At 42.8% G+C, this 17,253-nt stretch overlaps 1 protein-coding gene across 6 annotated transcripts in view; it reads left to right on the top strand.

Annotated features, from left to right (window-relative positions):
• Window positions 1–634: 634 nt before the first annotated feature.
• LOC140491294 (SH2B adapter protein 2) overlaps window positions 635–17,253 on the top strand; it is a 125,338-nt gene continuing 108,719 nt past the window's right edge. The window contains exons 1-3 of one of the 6 annotated variants that reach the window (XR_011963275.1): window positions 635–1,333; window positions 7,839–7,961; window positions 14,968–15,095. Coding sequence is in view for 2 of the 6 variants with exons in the window: in XM_072589286.1 (XP_072445387.1) it covers window positions 7,956–7,961 (6 nt within the window). In the remaining 4 variants the exon portion in view is untranslated. The remainder of the gene's footprint in view (window positions 1,334–7,838; window positions 7,962–14,967; window positions 15,096–17,253) is intronic. The other 5 variants (XM_072589280.1, XM_072589283.1, XM_072589286.1 and 2 more) reach the window with 5 other exon arrangements.

The following is a 17,253-nucleotide window of genomic DNA, read 5'->3' on the forward strand; positions in this document are numbered from 1 at the left end:
TTCAGAGTCAGGGACAGGCAATTGTGGCATCGAGATGGCAAGATTTGTGGTCTTGCGAGGGCAATTCTGGTTTGAGATGTTTTTTAATTCAAAGTTTAGAGATGTTATGACATACTTCTGGTGCAGGTGAAACATGTACCCAGACCTTTTGGCTCAGAGATAGGGATACTACTATGGACCTAGAGAACCCATTTAATTCTAATCCATGTTCAGGGAGGTATCTTCACTTGACCTGCTGTCTCTAATCATTCCTGGTCATCCTGAAGCCAAATAGGAAGGAAACACTCTCTGCTCCCTGACTGGATGAATTTTATTGAATTCTATCTTTTACAAAAACTTTGCCCAGTCCCCATTAGAGTTTATTAAAGTTGTTGAGAAAATTTCAAAAGAAATAACCTGATTTTTCAAGATCTGGGAAAAGAACAGTAAAAGTTGATAAACGACAATCCTGGTGGAAAAGCAATCCCAATTTCCATTAATCCTAACTCCTTTCCCGATTTCCTGGGATTATAGTCCAGGAACAGATGAGCACTGCACCCCATTGGCTGAGCCAGATACCCAATCGAAGGAGTAGAATGGGGAATCTAGAATCCCGCCTATTGAGTCCCATTGAGCGATGACTCTTTACAAACGGGTTAATATCGATTTACCAAAGGGTTGGGCATCGAGGATGGTTTTCGACCACAGCCTATACATCAACAGACTCAGGAGATGGCAATCATCAGAGAACTAGCTCCATACGAACTGCTTTGGTAACTCAGACATAGATTGGGAATCAGCTGAGGACATGTGTACAACAACATCTGAGGGGAACGCCATTGACTGGCCCTTAGCATTTGGCAAACACTGTTTGATTTGAATTAAACTTTGTTTTTTGTCAGTTGCCGCCGAATTCCTCAGCTGTGATATCATTAAGGAGGCAGCTGTTTTGTGCTGAGTGAAAGAGAGAGAGAGAGAGAGACACCCGCCCCCAAAAGCCTGGACTGGCCAACATTTATATCCCAGCAGTGCGCAGGACCGAATTGAAACTGACAGGGACATTACACAGGAAATTAACCAGCCCCAGTCATTGCTGGGTCAAAACCAGCTGGCAGGAGCGGGAGGCCAGCAGTGCAAACATCTGGAACCTGCACTGGGCGTGAGTAAACATAGAAGGAGCAGTGTCGTGAAATCATTATTTTGTTTTGAAGAGGCGAGCTAGCTGAAAAGGCTGTGATATCTCAGTAGCCATAGTTACAATGTGGGACAGCCGGCCGCCTCCATCTGTGATGCAGTTCCATCTTTACAGGGATGGACGGGAGGGGAAAAGCGTGGGATATTGTAACAATGCGTGGTGAGTTACCTTTATAAACTGTGTGCGGACTAAAATTCTGTGAGGGTGGGATTCGTCTTTAGCCACAAGTCACAGAGGATTAACCCCAGATTTAATTACTTCCCCTTCCCCACCCCCTTAATAAACATTGAGCACCAGTGGAAGACAGGAACCGATCAACGTTGAAGTTATTTTTCTCCTGAAACAAAAACTACATTCAAAACAAAAATTCCAAACATGCAGGAAGCATCACAATGAATTTGTATAATTAAAGATGGGTTTACAATGGCAATAGTTGAAAAGGACCCAAGTGCTGGTTGTGAATGTATTTGTGGCCGTACCCTGTGTTGAATTGTTCACTATTTCTGCCTGCTAATTTCTGTCTTATTCTCCTGAACTCTTGAGTCACAAGGTGAAAGGGTTTTACAGGATGGCTGATCATGTTAATAGATAGTTTTATATTCGTAGCGAGGAGCAGTGACTTCACCATCTCCTTCAAACCTCTTTGCACTAACAATGCCACAGCACATCCCTTCTAACTTTGTGTGGGGGTGGGGTGGAGATGGGTGTGAGACAGCCGTGTGAACCTTATCTATTTGTATTAATGGGAATCTCCTCTTGTACATTGCATATTGAAAATATCTTTTTTGTAATTGTCCAATCCTTGCCTTTTTTTTTACTCTCTCCCAATGTACACTCTCTCTATGCCCCTTATCCTGACTGTATCTGTGTTTTCTTTTAAGATTCCCCCTTTTGTGTAACTTCTGTTTTACTCTGATGTATTCCTCCCTCTGCATCTTTCTTCTACATCCCAGTGAATAGGCACACAATAATTCAAGAGGTGAGTAGACTGTGGTTTTTATTGGGACAAAGATGGATAGAAAGAACTGGAAGTTAAGCTATAATTATATAAAAATCTGTTGTGTTGTATTCAATTCTGACTTCTGTATCTCAGGAAGGATATATTGGCCTTGGAGAGGATGAGATGCTAAAAGGATAGATTGCACAAATGTGCCCTTTTTCTTTTGATGACAGAAGATTAAACAGTGATCTATTTGTAGAATTTTAAAACAATTAAGGGATTGATAGAGTAAATCAATAGAAACCATCAATGGAGTCCATAAAGAGATGGTATGACCTTTACAACTGGAGACAGACTGTTCTGTTTAGTGGGAATTTCTAACTCTTTTCCTCCAAAAGCAGCTGAGACTAGAACAATCTTCACTGATGTTGATGGATTTTGTGAGGACAGGAGATGAAAATGAGGAAGTTAAGTGGATGGAGAAAGCAGTGGGGAGGATCAGCCAGGGTCTGTATGATGGAATATTTTTAAGGGGATGAATTGCTATTGTCCTGTTCCTATGTCCTCCGTCCCTTTTTTAAAAATCTGTGCCCTCGTTTGGTTTCAGTTTGCGATCTCGGTGTCAATTTTGACTCCAAAATTGAGCTTCTGACCACATGCTATCACTGAAGCCAAAGATTTCCACCTGTAAAGCCTTGCCAGATCAATTCGAAACTGGTGTGGGGCAACCATTCCTAACTTTCAATGCAGTCATGGCTGATCTGGTTGTGGTTTCAACACCACTTTCCCTTAGCCTCCTCCCTGCTAAACCTTGACCCCATTGCCTATTAAAGATCTTCTGGGGGCTGAGACAATGGGTCGGCCGGGGCAGTCAGGTTTATGGATTTTGGGCAGGAGGTAGAAACAGCCAGTGCGGGGTTGTGGGACTATGAGGTTGGAGGCAGTGGATGGGAGATCCTCTGAGGTGATGAGATTATGGATGATCTAGGAGATGATGGTTTGGTGGTGGGAGGTGGGGTCATGGTCAAGGGTCATGGTCATTCCTGAAGAAGGGCTCATGCCCGAAACGTCAATTCTCCTGCTCCTTGGATGCTGCCTGACCTGCTGCGCTTTTCCAGCAACACCTTTTCAGCTATTAAAGATCTGCCCAACTCCGCCTTTAAAAATATTCAATGACCCAGTGTCTATTCATTGCAGGGGAAGAGAATTCCACAGACTCTAAATCCACAGAGAGAGAGAATCTTCCCTCCTTTTCCATTTCACACAGTGTGAGAATTAATCTTTTTGGGATCCTGTTCTTGGAGGGGAGGAAAGAGGTGAGAAAAAGATGCAGCCTGTACAATTGAAGCTCTTGGATATGACATCTTTTTGAGCAAGGTCCCTTCTAGGTTTAGTGCATACCTGACGTCCAACTTTGGTCCTGTCTCAGCTTATCTGCTGCTGAAACCCACATCCATGTCTTTATTCCAATTTGCCTCTGACTGTTCTGTCCTACTGTACCCTCCATAAACTGAGATATTCAAAACTCTGCTATACCAATGACTGAATTCACATCAAATCCCTTTCACCTAATTACCCTGCACTCACTAACTTGGACAGATGGATGGATTCCAAAGATCTGTATCGATTTTGATCCTCTCTGGAGATTGATCTGTGTTGCTCCTAAGCCTCTGATTCATTCACCATCTGAATGACTTCCTCTAGATTCTTCACACTGCCATAAATCTGACAGACTCATTAGTAATCCCTACAACAATTCAGTCTCCTCTTGAACTCTGACCTTAAATCCCTATGGTTGCACCTCTCCACAAACCTGCAGAAATCATTTAAGGAAATTGTCTGTGGATTTCTTGGGTGTGCGTCCTTCTGATAAATTTTGCTCTTCTAAGAATTTTGTTAGTTATGAGATTAAAGTAACTGTCAAAGGTTTTTGGTATGTATTTTTGAATGTGCCTCTTGTTGCTTTTATCCCTTGTTTAAAAAAAATACACCTTCTGCTCTCCTCCTAACTGGACACAGGATTGTAGTCAGTTAACCAGTTTCTGATTATGTACTCAGTTTCTAAATTATTTTAAGAGTTTTTTTAGTCCAGAATATCAAATATTGAAGTCTGTGTCTCCTAGCTCTGAAATGAAATCTTGGTAACAACTATTCCTGATGCCATGGCTTTGTAATCTGATTAGGTATTGTATCCTTTTCTTTTAAATAAAAAAGGATATATTTTAGGTTAGATTACTTAGTGTGGAAACAGGCCCTTCGGCCCAACAAGTCCACACCGCCCCGCCGAAGCGCAACCCACCCATACCCCTACATTTGCCCCTTACCTAACACTACGGGCAATTTAGCATGGCCAATTCACCTGACCTGGATATCTTTGGACTGTGGGAGGAAACCCACGCAGACACGGGGAGAATGTGCAAATTCCACACAGTCAGTCGCCTGAGGCGGGAATTGAACCCAGGTCTCTGGTGCTGTGAGGCAGCAGTGCTAACCACTGTGCCGCCCCCTCCCATGGTTTGGTGTTGCACTGGAGGGTTTTCCAGTTCTTTGTCACTTAAGGACTGATTAGGGAAAGTCAATATGACTTTGTGCATGGGAAATCATGTCTCCCAAACTTAATTGAGTTTTTTTTTGAAGAGAAAGGCAAATCAGGGCAGGACTTGTACGCTTAATGGTAAGGTCCTGGGGAGTGTTGCTGAGGAAAAAGAGACCTTGGACTACAGGTTGATAGTTTCTTGAAAGTGGAGTCACAGTTCGATAGGATAGTGAAGAAGGCATTTGGTATGCTTGCCTTTATTGGTCAATGCATTGAGTATAGGAGTTGGGAGGTCATGTTTCAGCTGTACAGGACATTAGTTAGGCTACTATTGGAATACTGCATGCAATTCTGGTCTCCCTCTTATCAGAAGGATGCTGTGAAACTTTCAAGGGTTCAGAAAAGATATACAAGAACATTGTGCGGGATGGTGGGTTTGAGGGAGAGGCTGAAATGGCTGGGGCTGTTTTCCCTGGAGCGTCAGAGGCTGAAGGGTGACCTTACAGAGGTCTATAAAATCATGAGGGGCATGGATAGGATAAATAGAGAAAGTCTTTTCCCTGGGATGGGGGGAGTCCAAAACTAGAGGGCATAAGTTTTTTTAATAGGAGGGGAAGATTTAAAAGGGACCTAAGGGGCAATCTTTTCATGCAGAAGGTGGTGTGTATTTGGAATGACATGCCAGAGGAAGTGGTGGAGACTGCGACAATTACAACATATAAAAGGTTTCTGGATGATTACATAAATAAGAAGGGTTTCAAGGAATATGGGCCAATTGCTGGCAAATGGGACCAGATTTACTTAAGATATCTGGTCATCATGGACAAGTTGGTTGGAAGGGTCTGTTTCTGTGCTGTATATCTCTGTGACTCTATGACTCTCAGTAATGAAGAGAATTGATGAGGGCAGGGTGGTGGATGTGATCTATTTGAACTTCAGTAAGGCATTTAGCAAGGTTGGATCATGTGGAATGCAAGGAGAATTAACTATTTAGGTACAGAACTGGTTTGAAGGTAGAAGACAGAAGGTGGTAGTGGAGGATTGTTTTACAAACTAGAGGCCTGTGACCAGTGATATGGTACAAGGATTGGTGCTGGGTCTACTGCTTTTCTTCATTTATATAAATAATTTGAATGTGAATAGGAGGTATGGTTAGTAAGTTTGCAGATGACACCAAAATTGGAGGTGCAGTGAACAATGAAGACGGTTACCTCGGAATTAAACAAGATCGTGATCGGATGTACCAATGTGTGAGAAGTGGCACTTGGAATTTAATTCAGATAAACGTGAGGTGCTGCATTTTGGAAAGGCAAATCAGGGCAGGACTTATGCACTTAATGGTAGGGTCCTGGGGAGTGTTGCTGAACAAAGGGACCGTGGAGTGCTGGCTCATAGTTCCTTGAAAAATGGAGTTGCAGGTAGATAGGATTATGAAGAAGGCGTTTGGTGTGCTTGCCTTTATTGGTCAGTGCATCAAGTATAGGAGTTGGGAGGTCACGTTGTAGCTGTTCAGGACATTGGTTCGACCACGTTTGGAATACTGCGTGCAATTCTGGTCTCCCTGCTGTAGGAAAGATGTTTTGAAACTTGAAAATGTTCAGAAAAGATTTACAGGGATGTTATCAGGGCTAGAGGGTTTGAGCTATAGGGGAGGCTGAATAGGCTAGAACTACTTTCCCAGGAACATTGGAGGCTGAGGGGTGACCGTTATAGAAGTTTATGAAATCCCAGGGGGGCATGGATAGGATAAATAGACAAGGTCTTTTCCCTGGGGTTTGGGGGTCCAAAACTTGAAGATATAGATTTAAGATGAGAGGGGAAAGATATAAAAGGGACCTCCAGAGCAATCTTTCACACACGGAGTGGCATGTGCCTGGTATGAGCTGCCAAAAGAAGTGATAGAGGCTGGTACAATTACAATACTTAAAACCCATCAGGATGGTTTTAGAGGGATACAGACCAAACGCTGGAAAATGGGACTAGATTAATTTAAGGTATCTGGTTGGCATGGACGAGTTGGACCAAAGAGTCTCTTTCTGTGCTGTAGATGTCTATGACTCTAAGTGAATTATTTCTGCATTATGGTGACAATAATGTGGGATTTCTAATTCCTGTCTTAAGCAGCTGTAATGGGACCTCCTGAAAGATATCCATGTTTGTCCATAATTGGTCAATTCTTAAAATCACTCATTGTTTTCTGCTTTAAATAACTGGATTCATGATCTTCTCCCCTCAGTGTTCTCCGATTGAGAGTTTCTCTTGTGGTTCTGTTCATTCCTTTCTTTGGACTTGCTGTGCTTAGTGTAATCTGTGCATGAGTGGTGATACTCAAACTGAACTGCAGCTTGTTTTTTTTCACATTATTGCCCTTTTCAGCCTGATTTAATGCTCCATTGAACGCTACGGCATTGTTTGGAGATTTTTAGTTTTATTTCATGCATGCTCTGTCTGTTCACATAGCACTGCTCCCACAAACCACTGCACTGTGCTGTAGCCTATACCTTCTGCACATTTCCTCTGTTCCAACATGTCGTTTTGTCCTTTTCTGAAATGCTTCCTGTCAATCATGGAAGCATTGTTCAGTGTTGAATGTCTTTGCAAGGGGTTTTAGAGTCCATTATTCTCCAGAATCAGCAAGATCTGATTTCCTTGAAATCTTCTTGGTTAACAGCGTATTTATTTCAGTGTTGCTGCTAAATTAAATCTCATGCTGATGACCAGGTTGTGTTGCCGTTCTCTGTATATTCCAAGTGAGGGGAATCTTTGGTGTGCATGATCCACTGTGTACCAGGGTAGTCACATTGTGGTCCACAAAGACAAGTATTGCAGAGTAAATAAGATATTGTTGAATCGCATTTTGCGACTATTTACATGGTCTAAGAATGGGTTCTACATTACTACCCTTCAGACCCAGGGATAACTGTTCTGGAGCTTATAGGAACTGTAGTCCTGGTTGCAGGGGAGGATGGGGTGTGTTGTAGAATGCTGGGAGGTTGATTAAAGGAGTCCCAGGGCCACAATGTGGGTGGGGTGGGTGCATCAGGAAGTTGTAACCCAGAGTCTTTCAGCACACTTGGGAAGATTGTAGTGATGGTTTTCATTGATGGTGATTTCAAATAAGTACTTGCTCTAAGGTAAGGATTTTGTATTCCACGTTTACAGCTTTTTTTTTCTCTCTCTATCATCAGTGTGGGTTTTCTGTAATACAGTCCCAGCTGGGAGTGGTGCAGCCTGATGGTTTTATCAGAAGAGTTGAGGAATTTCTAAACTCTCAGTTTAGATTTGCAACGTTTGAAGCACGACATATGACCGTGAGTTAATGGTCGGACATTTGTATTACATTGAAATATTAATGCGTTACTTAGGGGATCTTGAAGGTCCAGTTTTGGAAAATATTCCTTCATTTTACTTTGACACAGATGAATTTTGAATCACACCAATGCATTTCTTTCTTTTTCCTTTGTATATTTCTGGATATGAAGCTTCCTGAAACTTTCACTGTGATTTTAAAGGAAACAAGACAGATATTTAATGACAATGTGAAGATATTACATTTTAATTCTGGTAATATTATAATAATTTAGTTGCTAGATTTCATCTCAGCCAGCTAGTTTTTAAAAAAAATATTTTTACCGAGTGAAAGCCTTACTAATCGTGCAATGCATGGAGCATCGATTCACTAGATTGATGGTTGGTTTTATTCATTAGCAGGGTGTGGCATTGCTGGTTAGAATAACATTTATTATTCACCCCTCATTGACCTTTTTGAAGGTGACAGTAAACTGGCTTCTTTAAAACTGTGTAATCCCATGAGATGGTTGAAGAGGATGGGTTGGTAAAGTTGTGGATAACACTAAGGTCGGTGGTGTTGTAGATAGTGGTGAGGAATGTTGCGGGTTACAGAGAGACATAGATAAGCTGCAGAGCTGGGCTGAGAGGTGGTAAATGGAAATTAATGTGGAAAAGTGTGAGGTGATTCACTTTGCAAGGAGTAACAGAATGGGCTAATGGTAAAATTCTTGGTAATGTGGATGAGCAGAGAGATCTGTGTCCATGTATATAGATCCCTGAAAGTTGCCACCCAGGTTGATAGGATTGTTAAGAAGGTATATGGTGTGTTAGCTTTTATTGGTAGAAGGATTGAATTTTGGAGCCATGAGGTCATATTTGCAGCTGTACAAAACTCTGGTGCAGCTGGATTTTGGAGTATTGCGTACCGTTCTGGTCGCCGCAGAAGGACATGTAAGTATTTGAAAAGGTGCAGAGGAGACTTACCAGGATGTTGCCTGGTATGCAGGGAGGGTCTTATGAGGGACTTGAGATTGTTTTTGTTGGAGAGAAGAAGGTTGAGAGGTGACTTAGCTGAGACATATAAGATAATCAGAGGGCTAGATAGGGTGGACAATGAGAGCCCTTTTCCTCTGGTGATCGCCAGCACAAAGGAACATAGCTTTAAACTGAGGGGTGATAGATATAAAACAGATGTCAGAGGTAGTTTCTTTACTCTGAGAGTAGTATGGTCATGGAATGCCCTGCCTGCAGCAGTGGTAAACTTGCCAACTTTAAGGGCATTTGATAAATATAGGGATGAGAATGGAATAGTGTCGGATAGATGGGCTTCAGATTGGTGCAACATCATGGGCCGAAGGGCCTGGACTGCACTGTAATGCTATGTTCTATGTTTGAAATTTGTGCAGTGTATCTTGGATGTATGCACCGCTGCTAATGAGCGTCAGTGATGCAGAGGGTGGATATTTGTGGATGTGGCACCAATCGAGCAGGTTGCTTTGTTCTGGATGGTGTCAGGCTCTTTGTGTTGCTGGATCTGCAATCATGCAGACAAGTGGGGAGTATTCCATCCACTCCTGACTTGTAATTTGCAAATATTTGTCAGCCTTTGTGGAGTTAAGAGGGGAGTTGCTCACTGCAGAATTCTTAGCCTCTTACAGCTTACATATGTATATGGATAGTTCCATTCTGTTTCTGATAAATAGTAACCCCAAGGATATTGAGAATGGGAGTTCAGTGATCGTGATGCTGTTGAATGTTTATGGGTGATAGTTAGGCACTATCGAGTTAGAGATGGTCCTTGTCCGGCATTTATGTGGTGCAAATGTTAAATGGCCAAACAAGGATCTTGACCAAATCTAGTTGCATTTGAATGTGGACTGCATCAGTGTTAGAGGAGTTGATAGTGCAATTGTCAGCGAACATCCCCACTTCAGACCTTATGACAGAGGGAAAGTCCTTGATGAAGCAGCTGTAGGTGGTTGGGCCGAGGACACTACCATGAGGAATGTCTGCAGAGATTTCATAGAGTGGAGATGACTGTTCTCCAAAATCTCTGGACCCTACAAACTTTGTGTTGTGTGTGACGACAACTAGCAGAGCTTTCGTTCTGTTGCCTTAATGTCATGGTAATCATCCTCCTCTCCACTCTTCAGTTCAGCTCAAAACATTCTTTTTTTTTTCTTTCAAACACCAAATCAAAGAATATACCATGCTGAAGATAAAATGAAGAGCAAGTTCCTTTGATTATTAGGCTAACTTTCTGTGATTGTATGCATTTTTAAAATTATTTTTTTCTTTGAATTATCATCAGGCCAACTTATCTCTGCAAGTGAAATGTGCACAGCAGCTTGAAATGATAATATATTAATTATTTAGCAAGCTAGAGTGAATATTCTGCATTGAGGTCTTTAGGTAGATCTGAAACTCTCCAATGTTCCAAATATTTCACAGCACTTATTCTCGCCCACTGGATGGAGGACGATAAAGAAACTTTGTTATAAATAATAAAGGACAAGTTGTGTTATGTAAGGATCACAGAATCTTAATGTTAGCGATTTCAGCATATTCATTCTGTTTTAAAAAAGACTTTCTCCACTGAGATGGCTGAAGAGAGTGTGCATAAGGGAGAGTTTTGTTTTCCTTGGTCTATTTCTGGGGAAGCTGGGATCTGTGCAAGTCCAACAGGTTGCACTTGAACCCAAATCGGACTGCTATTGTTTTGGAGTGGTAGGGGTGGGGATTGTTAGTACTGTTGGTGAGGTTTAAACTAATTTGCCATGTGGAAGGGGGATAGAGCGTGAAGGTACAGCATGGGGTGATGTCCAGAGAAATGTAGAAGAAAAACCAATTCCATTTGGAAGGCAGAGTGTATACAAGTCTGGATGGCATTTATTTTTAATGCAAGGAATCCTGCTAGTAAGGCAGAGGAGCTGGAGGGTGTTGCAAGGGATGTGATCTCATTACCAAGGTTGAGGGATGGGCAGGACTGGAAGCTCAATTATTCTTAAAAAATAGCATTTTCAGGCAAGGTGAAGGGCTGTAAAAGAAGACATGGAGTTGCAGTTTTGATCAAGGTGGCACGGTGGCTCAGTGTATAGCACGGCTGCCTCACAGCGTCAGGGACCTGAGTTCAATTCCCGTCTCTGGCAACTGTCTCTGTGGAGTTTGCACATTCTCCCTGTGTCTGTGTGGGTTTCCTCCGGGTGCTCCGGTTTCCTCCCATAGTCCAAAGATGTGCAGGTTAAGTGAATTGGCCATGCTAAATTGCCCGTAATGTTAGATGCATTAGTCAGGGTAGAATGTAAGGGAATGGGGCTGGGTGAGTTGCTCTTTGGAGGGTCGGTGTGGACTTGTAGGGCCGAAGGGCCTGTTTCCACACTATGTAGGGAACCTAATCTAATCTACTACAATAATTTAGTGATGATATGTCAGGTAGTCCCTCAAAGGAGGCCAAATGAGTACAAGTTTAAAAACAAAATGAGAGCATTCACATTGTTGGAAGCGTGTATAGACTGTCAGACAGTTCGAGATAAAAGGATAGAAGAAAAATGCAGGAAAACCTCAAATGTAAAAATAATAAGGGGTTTCAAACCCCCTCTCCCTCCCCCTCCCCCAATATTAACTGGAATAGATAGAATATGAGAGGCTTAGAAGGCACTGAATTTTTAAACTGCACCCAGGAGAGCTTTTTAAGCCAGTTCATAGAAAATGCAACAAGAGAAGGGCCAATGCCAGACCTTGTTTGAGGGAATGAAGCCAAGTGGTAAGTGTCAGAACAGACCATTTCTATGGTAGTGACCAGAACTGTGCAATTTTAAGCTAATTATAGAAAAGGGCAAAGTTGGACCAAAAATAAATGTTCTGACTTGGAGGAAGGCTGATGATAGTTTTAATAAGGTAAGACAAGATCTGGCCAAAGTGAACTGGGAGCAGCTACCTGCAGAAGAATGCACATGAGAGTGCAGAGATAGACATTCAAAAGGGTAATAATGAGAGTGCAGGCTATGTAAAGATGAAAGGTGGGACTAATTAGGTTAGATTACGTAGTGTGGAAACAGGCCCTTGAGCCCAACAAGTCCACACCGTCCCCCCGAAGCGCAACCCACCCATACCCCTACATCTACCCCTTACCTAATACTAGGGGCAATTTAGCATGGCCAATTCACCTGACCGGCACATCTTTGGAGTGTGGGAGGAAACCGGAGCACCGGGAGAACGTGCAAACTCCACACAGTTAGTCACCTGAGGCGGGAATTGAACCCGGGTCTCTGGCGCTGTGAGGCAGCAGTGCTAACCACTGTGCCACCGTGCCACCCACAAATGTGTGCGGTGAACCCCGAATGTCAAGGACTTGGTTAAGGAAACAAAAGGGATACTGATGGAAGACACCAAGGTCTCAAAGCCGCAGTAACACTAGAAGAATATAGAAAATGCAGGGGTTTACTTAAAGAAATTAGAGTCAAGAGGACCCAGGAGAAAACCATGACAGGCAAAATAAAGGAAAATGCAAAGGCACCTTATAAGATTATTGGGGGCAAGAGGATAAACAAGGTAAAGTAGGGTCCATTAAGGGGGAGGCATGGTAGCTCAGTGGTTAGCACTGCTGCCTCACAGCTCCAGGGACTTGGGTTCAATTCCTTTTGGTGTTTGTGTGGAGTTTCCACCTTCTCCTTTTTGTTTTGGATGGGTTTCCTCCCATTAGTCCAAAGATGTTTTAAGTTAGGTGGATTGGCCATAGGAAATGCAGGGTTACAGGGTGGGTCTGGATGGGATGCTCTTCAGAGGATCAGCATGGACCTGATGGCCTACTTCCACACTATATTCACTACAGTGTGGAAACAGGCCTCTCGGGCCCAACAAATCCACACCAACCCTCTGAAGAGTAACCCACCCAGACTCATTTCCCTACATTTACCCCCTGACTAATGCACCTAACACTATATGGGCAATTTAACGTGGCCAATTCGCCTGACCTGCACATTTTATTTTTGGAATGTGGGAAGAAACCCACGCATACACAGGGAGAATGTGCAATCTATAGGGATTCTATGAAACGAACTAACTGTGTGTGGAGTCAAAAGAGATTTGTGATTTATTTTTACTTGATATCTGTATTTTGTGTAGAGAAGGATGACGTAGGCACAGAAACCAGGGTTGTGGCGGTGGGTGGGTGGGGGGTGGTTCTGTGACATACTTGAACAGAGGGAGGAGGCACTAGTGGTTTTAGCAGGTTTGAAAGTGGATAGATCCCAGATAAGATGTATGACAAGCTGCTGTGGGAGGAGAGGGAGGAGATTGCTGGGGCCCTGACATTAGTTTTTGAATTCTCTCTGACCACAGGAGTGGTGCCCCAGAGGACTCTGGGTTGGCTAATGTGAGGTCCTTATTCATGAAAGATGGTAGGGACAAACCAGGAACCAACAGGGCAGTGAGTCTCCAATTTGTTTTCAGGACACCTTTGGAAAAAGATTCTGATGGACAGAATTAATTTCCATTTGGAGAGACCAGGATTGATCAAATATAGTCAGCATAGCTTTGTCAGGGGGAAGATCATGTCTCTCAAATTCGATAAACACTTTTAAGGAGGTGACAAGACATTTAAATGATGTTACTGCAGTTGATGTATTCTGCATATAATACTTCAGTAAGACTTCTTTTAACAAGGTCTTGCAAGGCAGACTGGTTCAGAATGGAAGAGCCCAAGGGATCCAGGAGTTTTCCAAATTGAATCCAAAATTTATTTTAGAAGCAGGAAACCGAGATGGTCAAAGTGTGTTTTTGTGACTGGAAGCCTGTGTCCATTGGTGTACCACAAGGTTCAGTGCTGGGTCCCTTGCTGTTTTGTTTTAATGATCAGTAGGTTCACAAATGACAGGAAACTTGGTGATGTGCTAAATAGTGAGGAGGAAAGCCTTAAACAGTCAGAAGATGTCACCTGGCTGGTCAGATGGGCTGAACAGTGGCAAGTGTGAGGTGATACATTTTGGGAGGACTAATAAGATCAGGGAAAACGATGAACAGTAGGACCCTGGGAGGTACAGAGAATCTATGTCCGTAGATCCTTGAAGCCAGCAGGATAGAAAGTGGTTAAGAAGGCATTAGAGATACATGCCTTTATTGGTCAAGGTATTGAAAACAAGAACTAAGGAGGTTGTGATGGACTATACATGTTAATTGGGCCCCAGCTGGAGGACTGTGTGCAGTTCTTGTTGCCACACTTTAAGATAGATATGATTGTATTAGAGAAGGTGCAGAGTAGATTCATCAGGACGTTACCTAGGATGGAGCGATGAAGAGAGGCTGTGATTGCTTTTCTTAGAGCAGAGGAGGTTAATCCCACTTTTTGTTTTGACTCTCCATACTCTTTAGTATCCTGCACATTATTTTCCTCCCCCTCCTGCTCTGCACTTTCAATATTGCTCCCCTTATTCTAATCCTACTCTCCTGCTCACTCCCTCCACTCTTTGCCATCCCATCCAGTTTAATCCCGCTCCCATCATGCCATTCCATATTGCTCTTTTTCATGCTATCAGCTCCTTTTTTAAATTTCCAGAGAATACCAGACCTCTTTGCAAGGAATTTCTTTCCAACTTCATCTTTTAACTCTTCTTTGAAGAAATATATTGCAGTTTATTCACAGCCAGGCTCAGCAGTGGAAGGAAGTTTTGCAATTTTGATCCTTCTCATTAGCTCCACTGTTACGTGTGACTAAAAGTTCTGCATTTGTTTCATTTTGTGGACATTAGCAGAAGTGCTGGTTGTTAGCACTTTGTGGTTTGGAGATCAGGAAATCTCAAGGAAGTGGTTGTGTGCTCTATGGACCCAGGTTCAAACCTCACCATAGCAGATACAGACGATGGGATTTGAATTCAAAGAATCTGCAATAAAAAGATGACAATCGTCATAAAAATCCAACTTGTTCATTAATGTCCTTTTTAGTGACAGAAGTCTGCCACCCTTATCCAGTCTGGCCTATGTATGAGTCCAGATCCACAAGAATGTGGTGAACTCTTATCTGCTTTCCAGGGCTGAAAATGTGTTGCTGGAAAAGCGCAGCAGGTCAGGCAGCATCCAAGGAACAGGAGAATCGACGTTTCGGGCATCAGCCCTTCTTCAGGAATGAGGAAAGTGTGTCCAGCAGGCTAAGATAAAAGGTAGGGAGGAGGGACTTGGGGAGGGGCGTTGGAAATGCAATAGGTGGAGGGAGGTCAAGGTGAGGGTGATAGGCCGGAGTGGGGTTGGGGCGGAGAGATCAGGAAGAAGATTGCAGGTTAGGAAGGCGGTGCTGAGTTCGGGGGATTTGACTGAGACAAGGTGGGGGGAGGGGAAATGAGGAAACTGGAGAAATCTGAGTTCATCCCTTGTGGTTGGAGGGTTCCTAGGCGGAAGATGAGGCGCTCTTCCTCCAACCATCGTGTTGCCATGGCCTGGCGATGGAGGAGTCCAAGGACCTGCATGTCCTTGGTGGAGTGGGAGGGGGAGTTGAAGTGTTGGGCTATGGGGTGAATTCCCAACGCCCCTCCCCCAAGTCCCTCCTCCCTACCTTTTTATCTTAGCCTGCTGGACACACTTTTCTCATTCCTGAAGAAGGGCTTATGCCTGAAACGTCGATTCTCCTGTTCCTTGGATGCTGCCTGACCTGCTGCGCTTTTCCAGCAACACATTTTCAGCTCTGATCTCCAGCATCTGCAGTCCTCACTTTTCTCCTCTGCTTTCCAATGGCCTTGAGAGCCACTACAGAGTTGTCTCAAATCACTAAAAAGTCTCAGAAATAAAGCAAACTAACCACCAAGCATTGACCTAGTCACTAGAAGTAACAATGGTAAACTCATTCCTATAACCCCCCCCCACCTTTGCTGATGCTGCAACTGGGAGAACTCTTTCTTAAACTAGTCTCCTAAGCCAGCACTTCCCAAATCCACGACCAGTACTGAAGCAGTGGATATATGACACCATTACTTGTGAGTTCTCCTCCAAGTAACTCACCAGCCTGACTTGGAAATATATCACCACTGTTCCTTTATTGTCGCTGGGTCAAAATCCTGGAACTAGGTGAATTTGAGGACTGGACATTAGTCGAGTGTGATTACTGAAAATGCACAGCAGGTCAGGCAGCATCCGAAGGGCAGAAGAGTCGACATTTTGAGCAAAAGCACTTCATCAGGAAATCGTTCTTGACCAAAATCCTGGAACTCCCTCCCGAGGTATTGTGGAGCAGCAGCATTTAACTAGATTTTGATGCTTCCATGTAGTTAGTAGAATTTGAACTCCACCTTCTGACTGAGTTAAGAATACTATCTATTGAATTGCATCAACATACAACATTAAATGGTAACATTTCAGTATTGCTCATGGTGATAAAGTAATGATACTTATCCAAGAGTTTCAGTGATAACTTGTGTAGTCCTGTGTTGATCAGACTGGTGGTATGGCAGTTATATTGTATTGGCTTTGTTATTTCTGTGATACAGATGCAAATTTTGTTGTGATAATGATACTCCTACAAAAATGGTAATTGTCTCTATTAGCACCTGAAATTATAAGATTAACAGAACAATTCTCAATGAGTATCCTTTTCTTGATGTATCAGAGACCTGACCAGGCAATGTAGGAAACCAAGGTAGGAGGGCCAAGTGTGACAATACAATTGCTCTCGGGGGGGGTATATTTTGGCCTGTTTTTATTTATTTATGAAGAAAGATTTGCTCTGCTCCAAAGGCAATAAAGTAAACAGTTTGTGAGGCCATGTCTTGTTTTAAGTTGGAACAATGGAAGCAGCCTGAAAGGGTGGGGTCAGGCTCCCACAGAACCAGGATTTTCGTTTTATCTTTCAGTAGTAGTTGCTACTGGGGTCTTGAAGCTAGATGTGGAAGTTACTGTTCCTCTCCATTACAGCTAAAAGCTGGAGTTTTCTTCCTGCATATAAGACAAATCTATTTTGTTGAATTTGTCTTTGCCAAGAGGATGTTTGTGGGATGTTACTATATTGGAACAGTTACTGTTTAGGAGTTAAATAAACTATTAATCTGTTAAATTTTCCAATTGTTAAGTATTTCCAATTCTTTCTTTTGATGTATTTTAAGTATATTGCATGAATAAAGTGTGTTTTGCTTTTAAGACTGGCAGTTTAGCCACTCAATTGTGCCTGGAATGCAATGCATGGGCACTTGGCTTTAAAACAAGAAAAATTAGGATTTCATCTATCTTGTTAACATGTTTTTGAGGGGATTTGGTCTGGTCTATAACATGAGAAGCAGTTTTATTGGAAACTATCACTGCCTATGCATCCTTTAGTGCTTTCAAACTTACCAA

The sequence above is a fragment of the Chiloscyllium punctatum genome, chromosome 19 (assembly GCF_047496795.1).
Source record: "Chiloscyllium punctatum isolate Juve2018m chromosome 19, sChiPun1.3, whole genome shotgun sequence".
In the NCBI taxonomy this organism is placed as follows: Eukaryota; Metazoa; Chordata; class Chondrichthyes; order Orectolobiformes; family Hemiscylliidae; genus Chiloscyllium; species Chiloscyllium punctatum.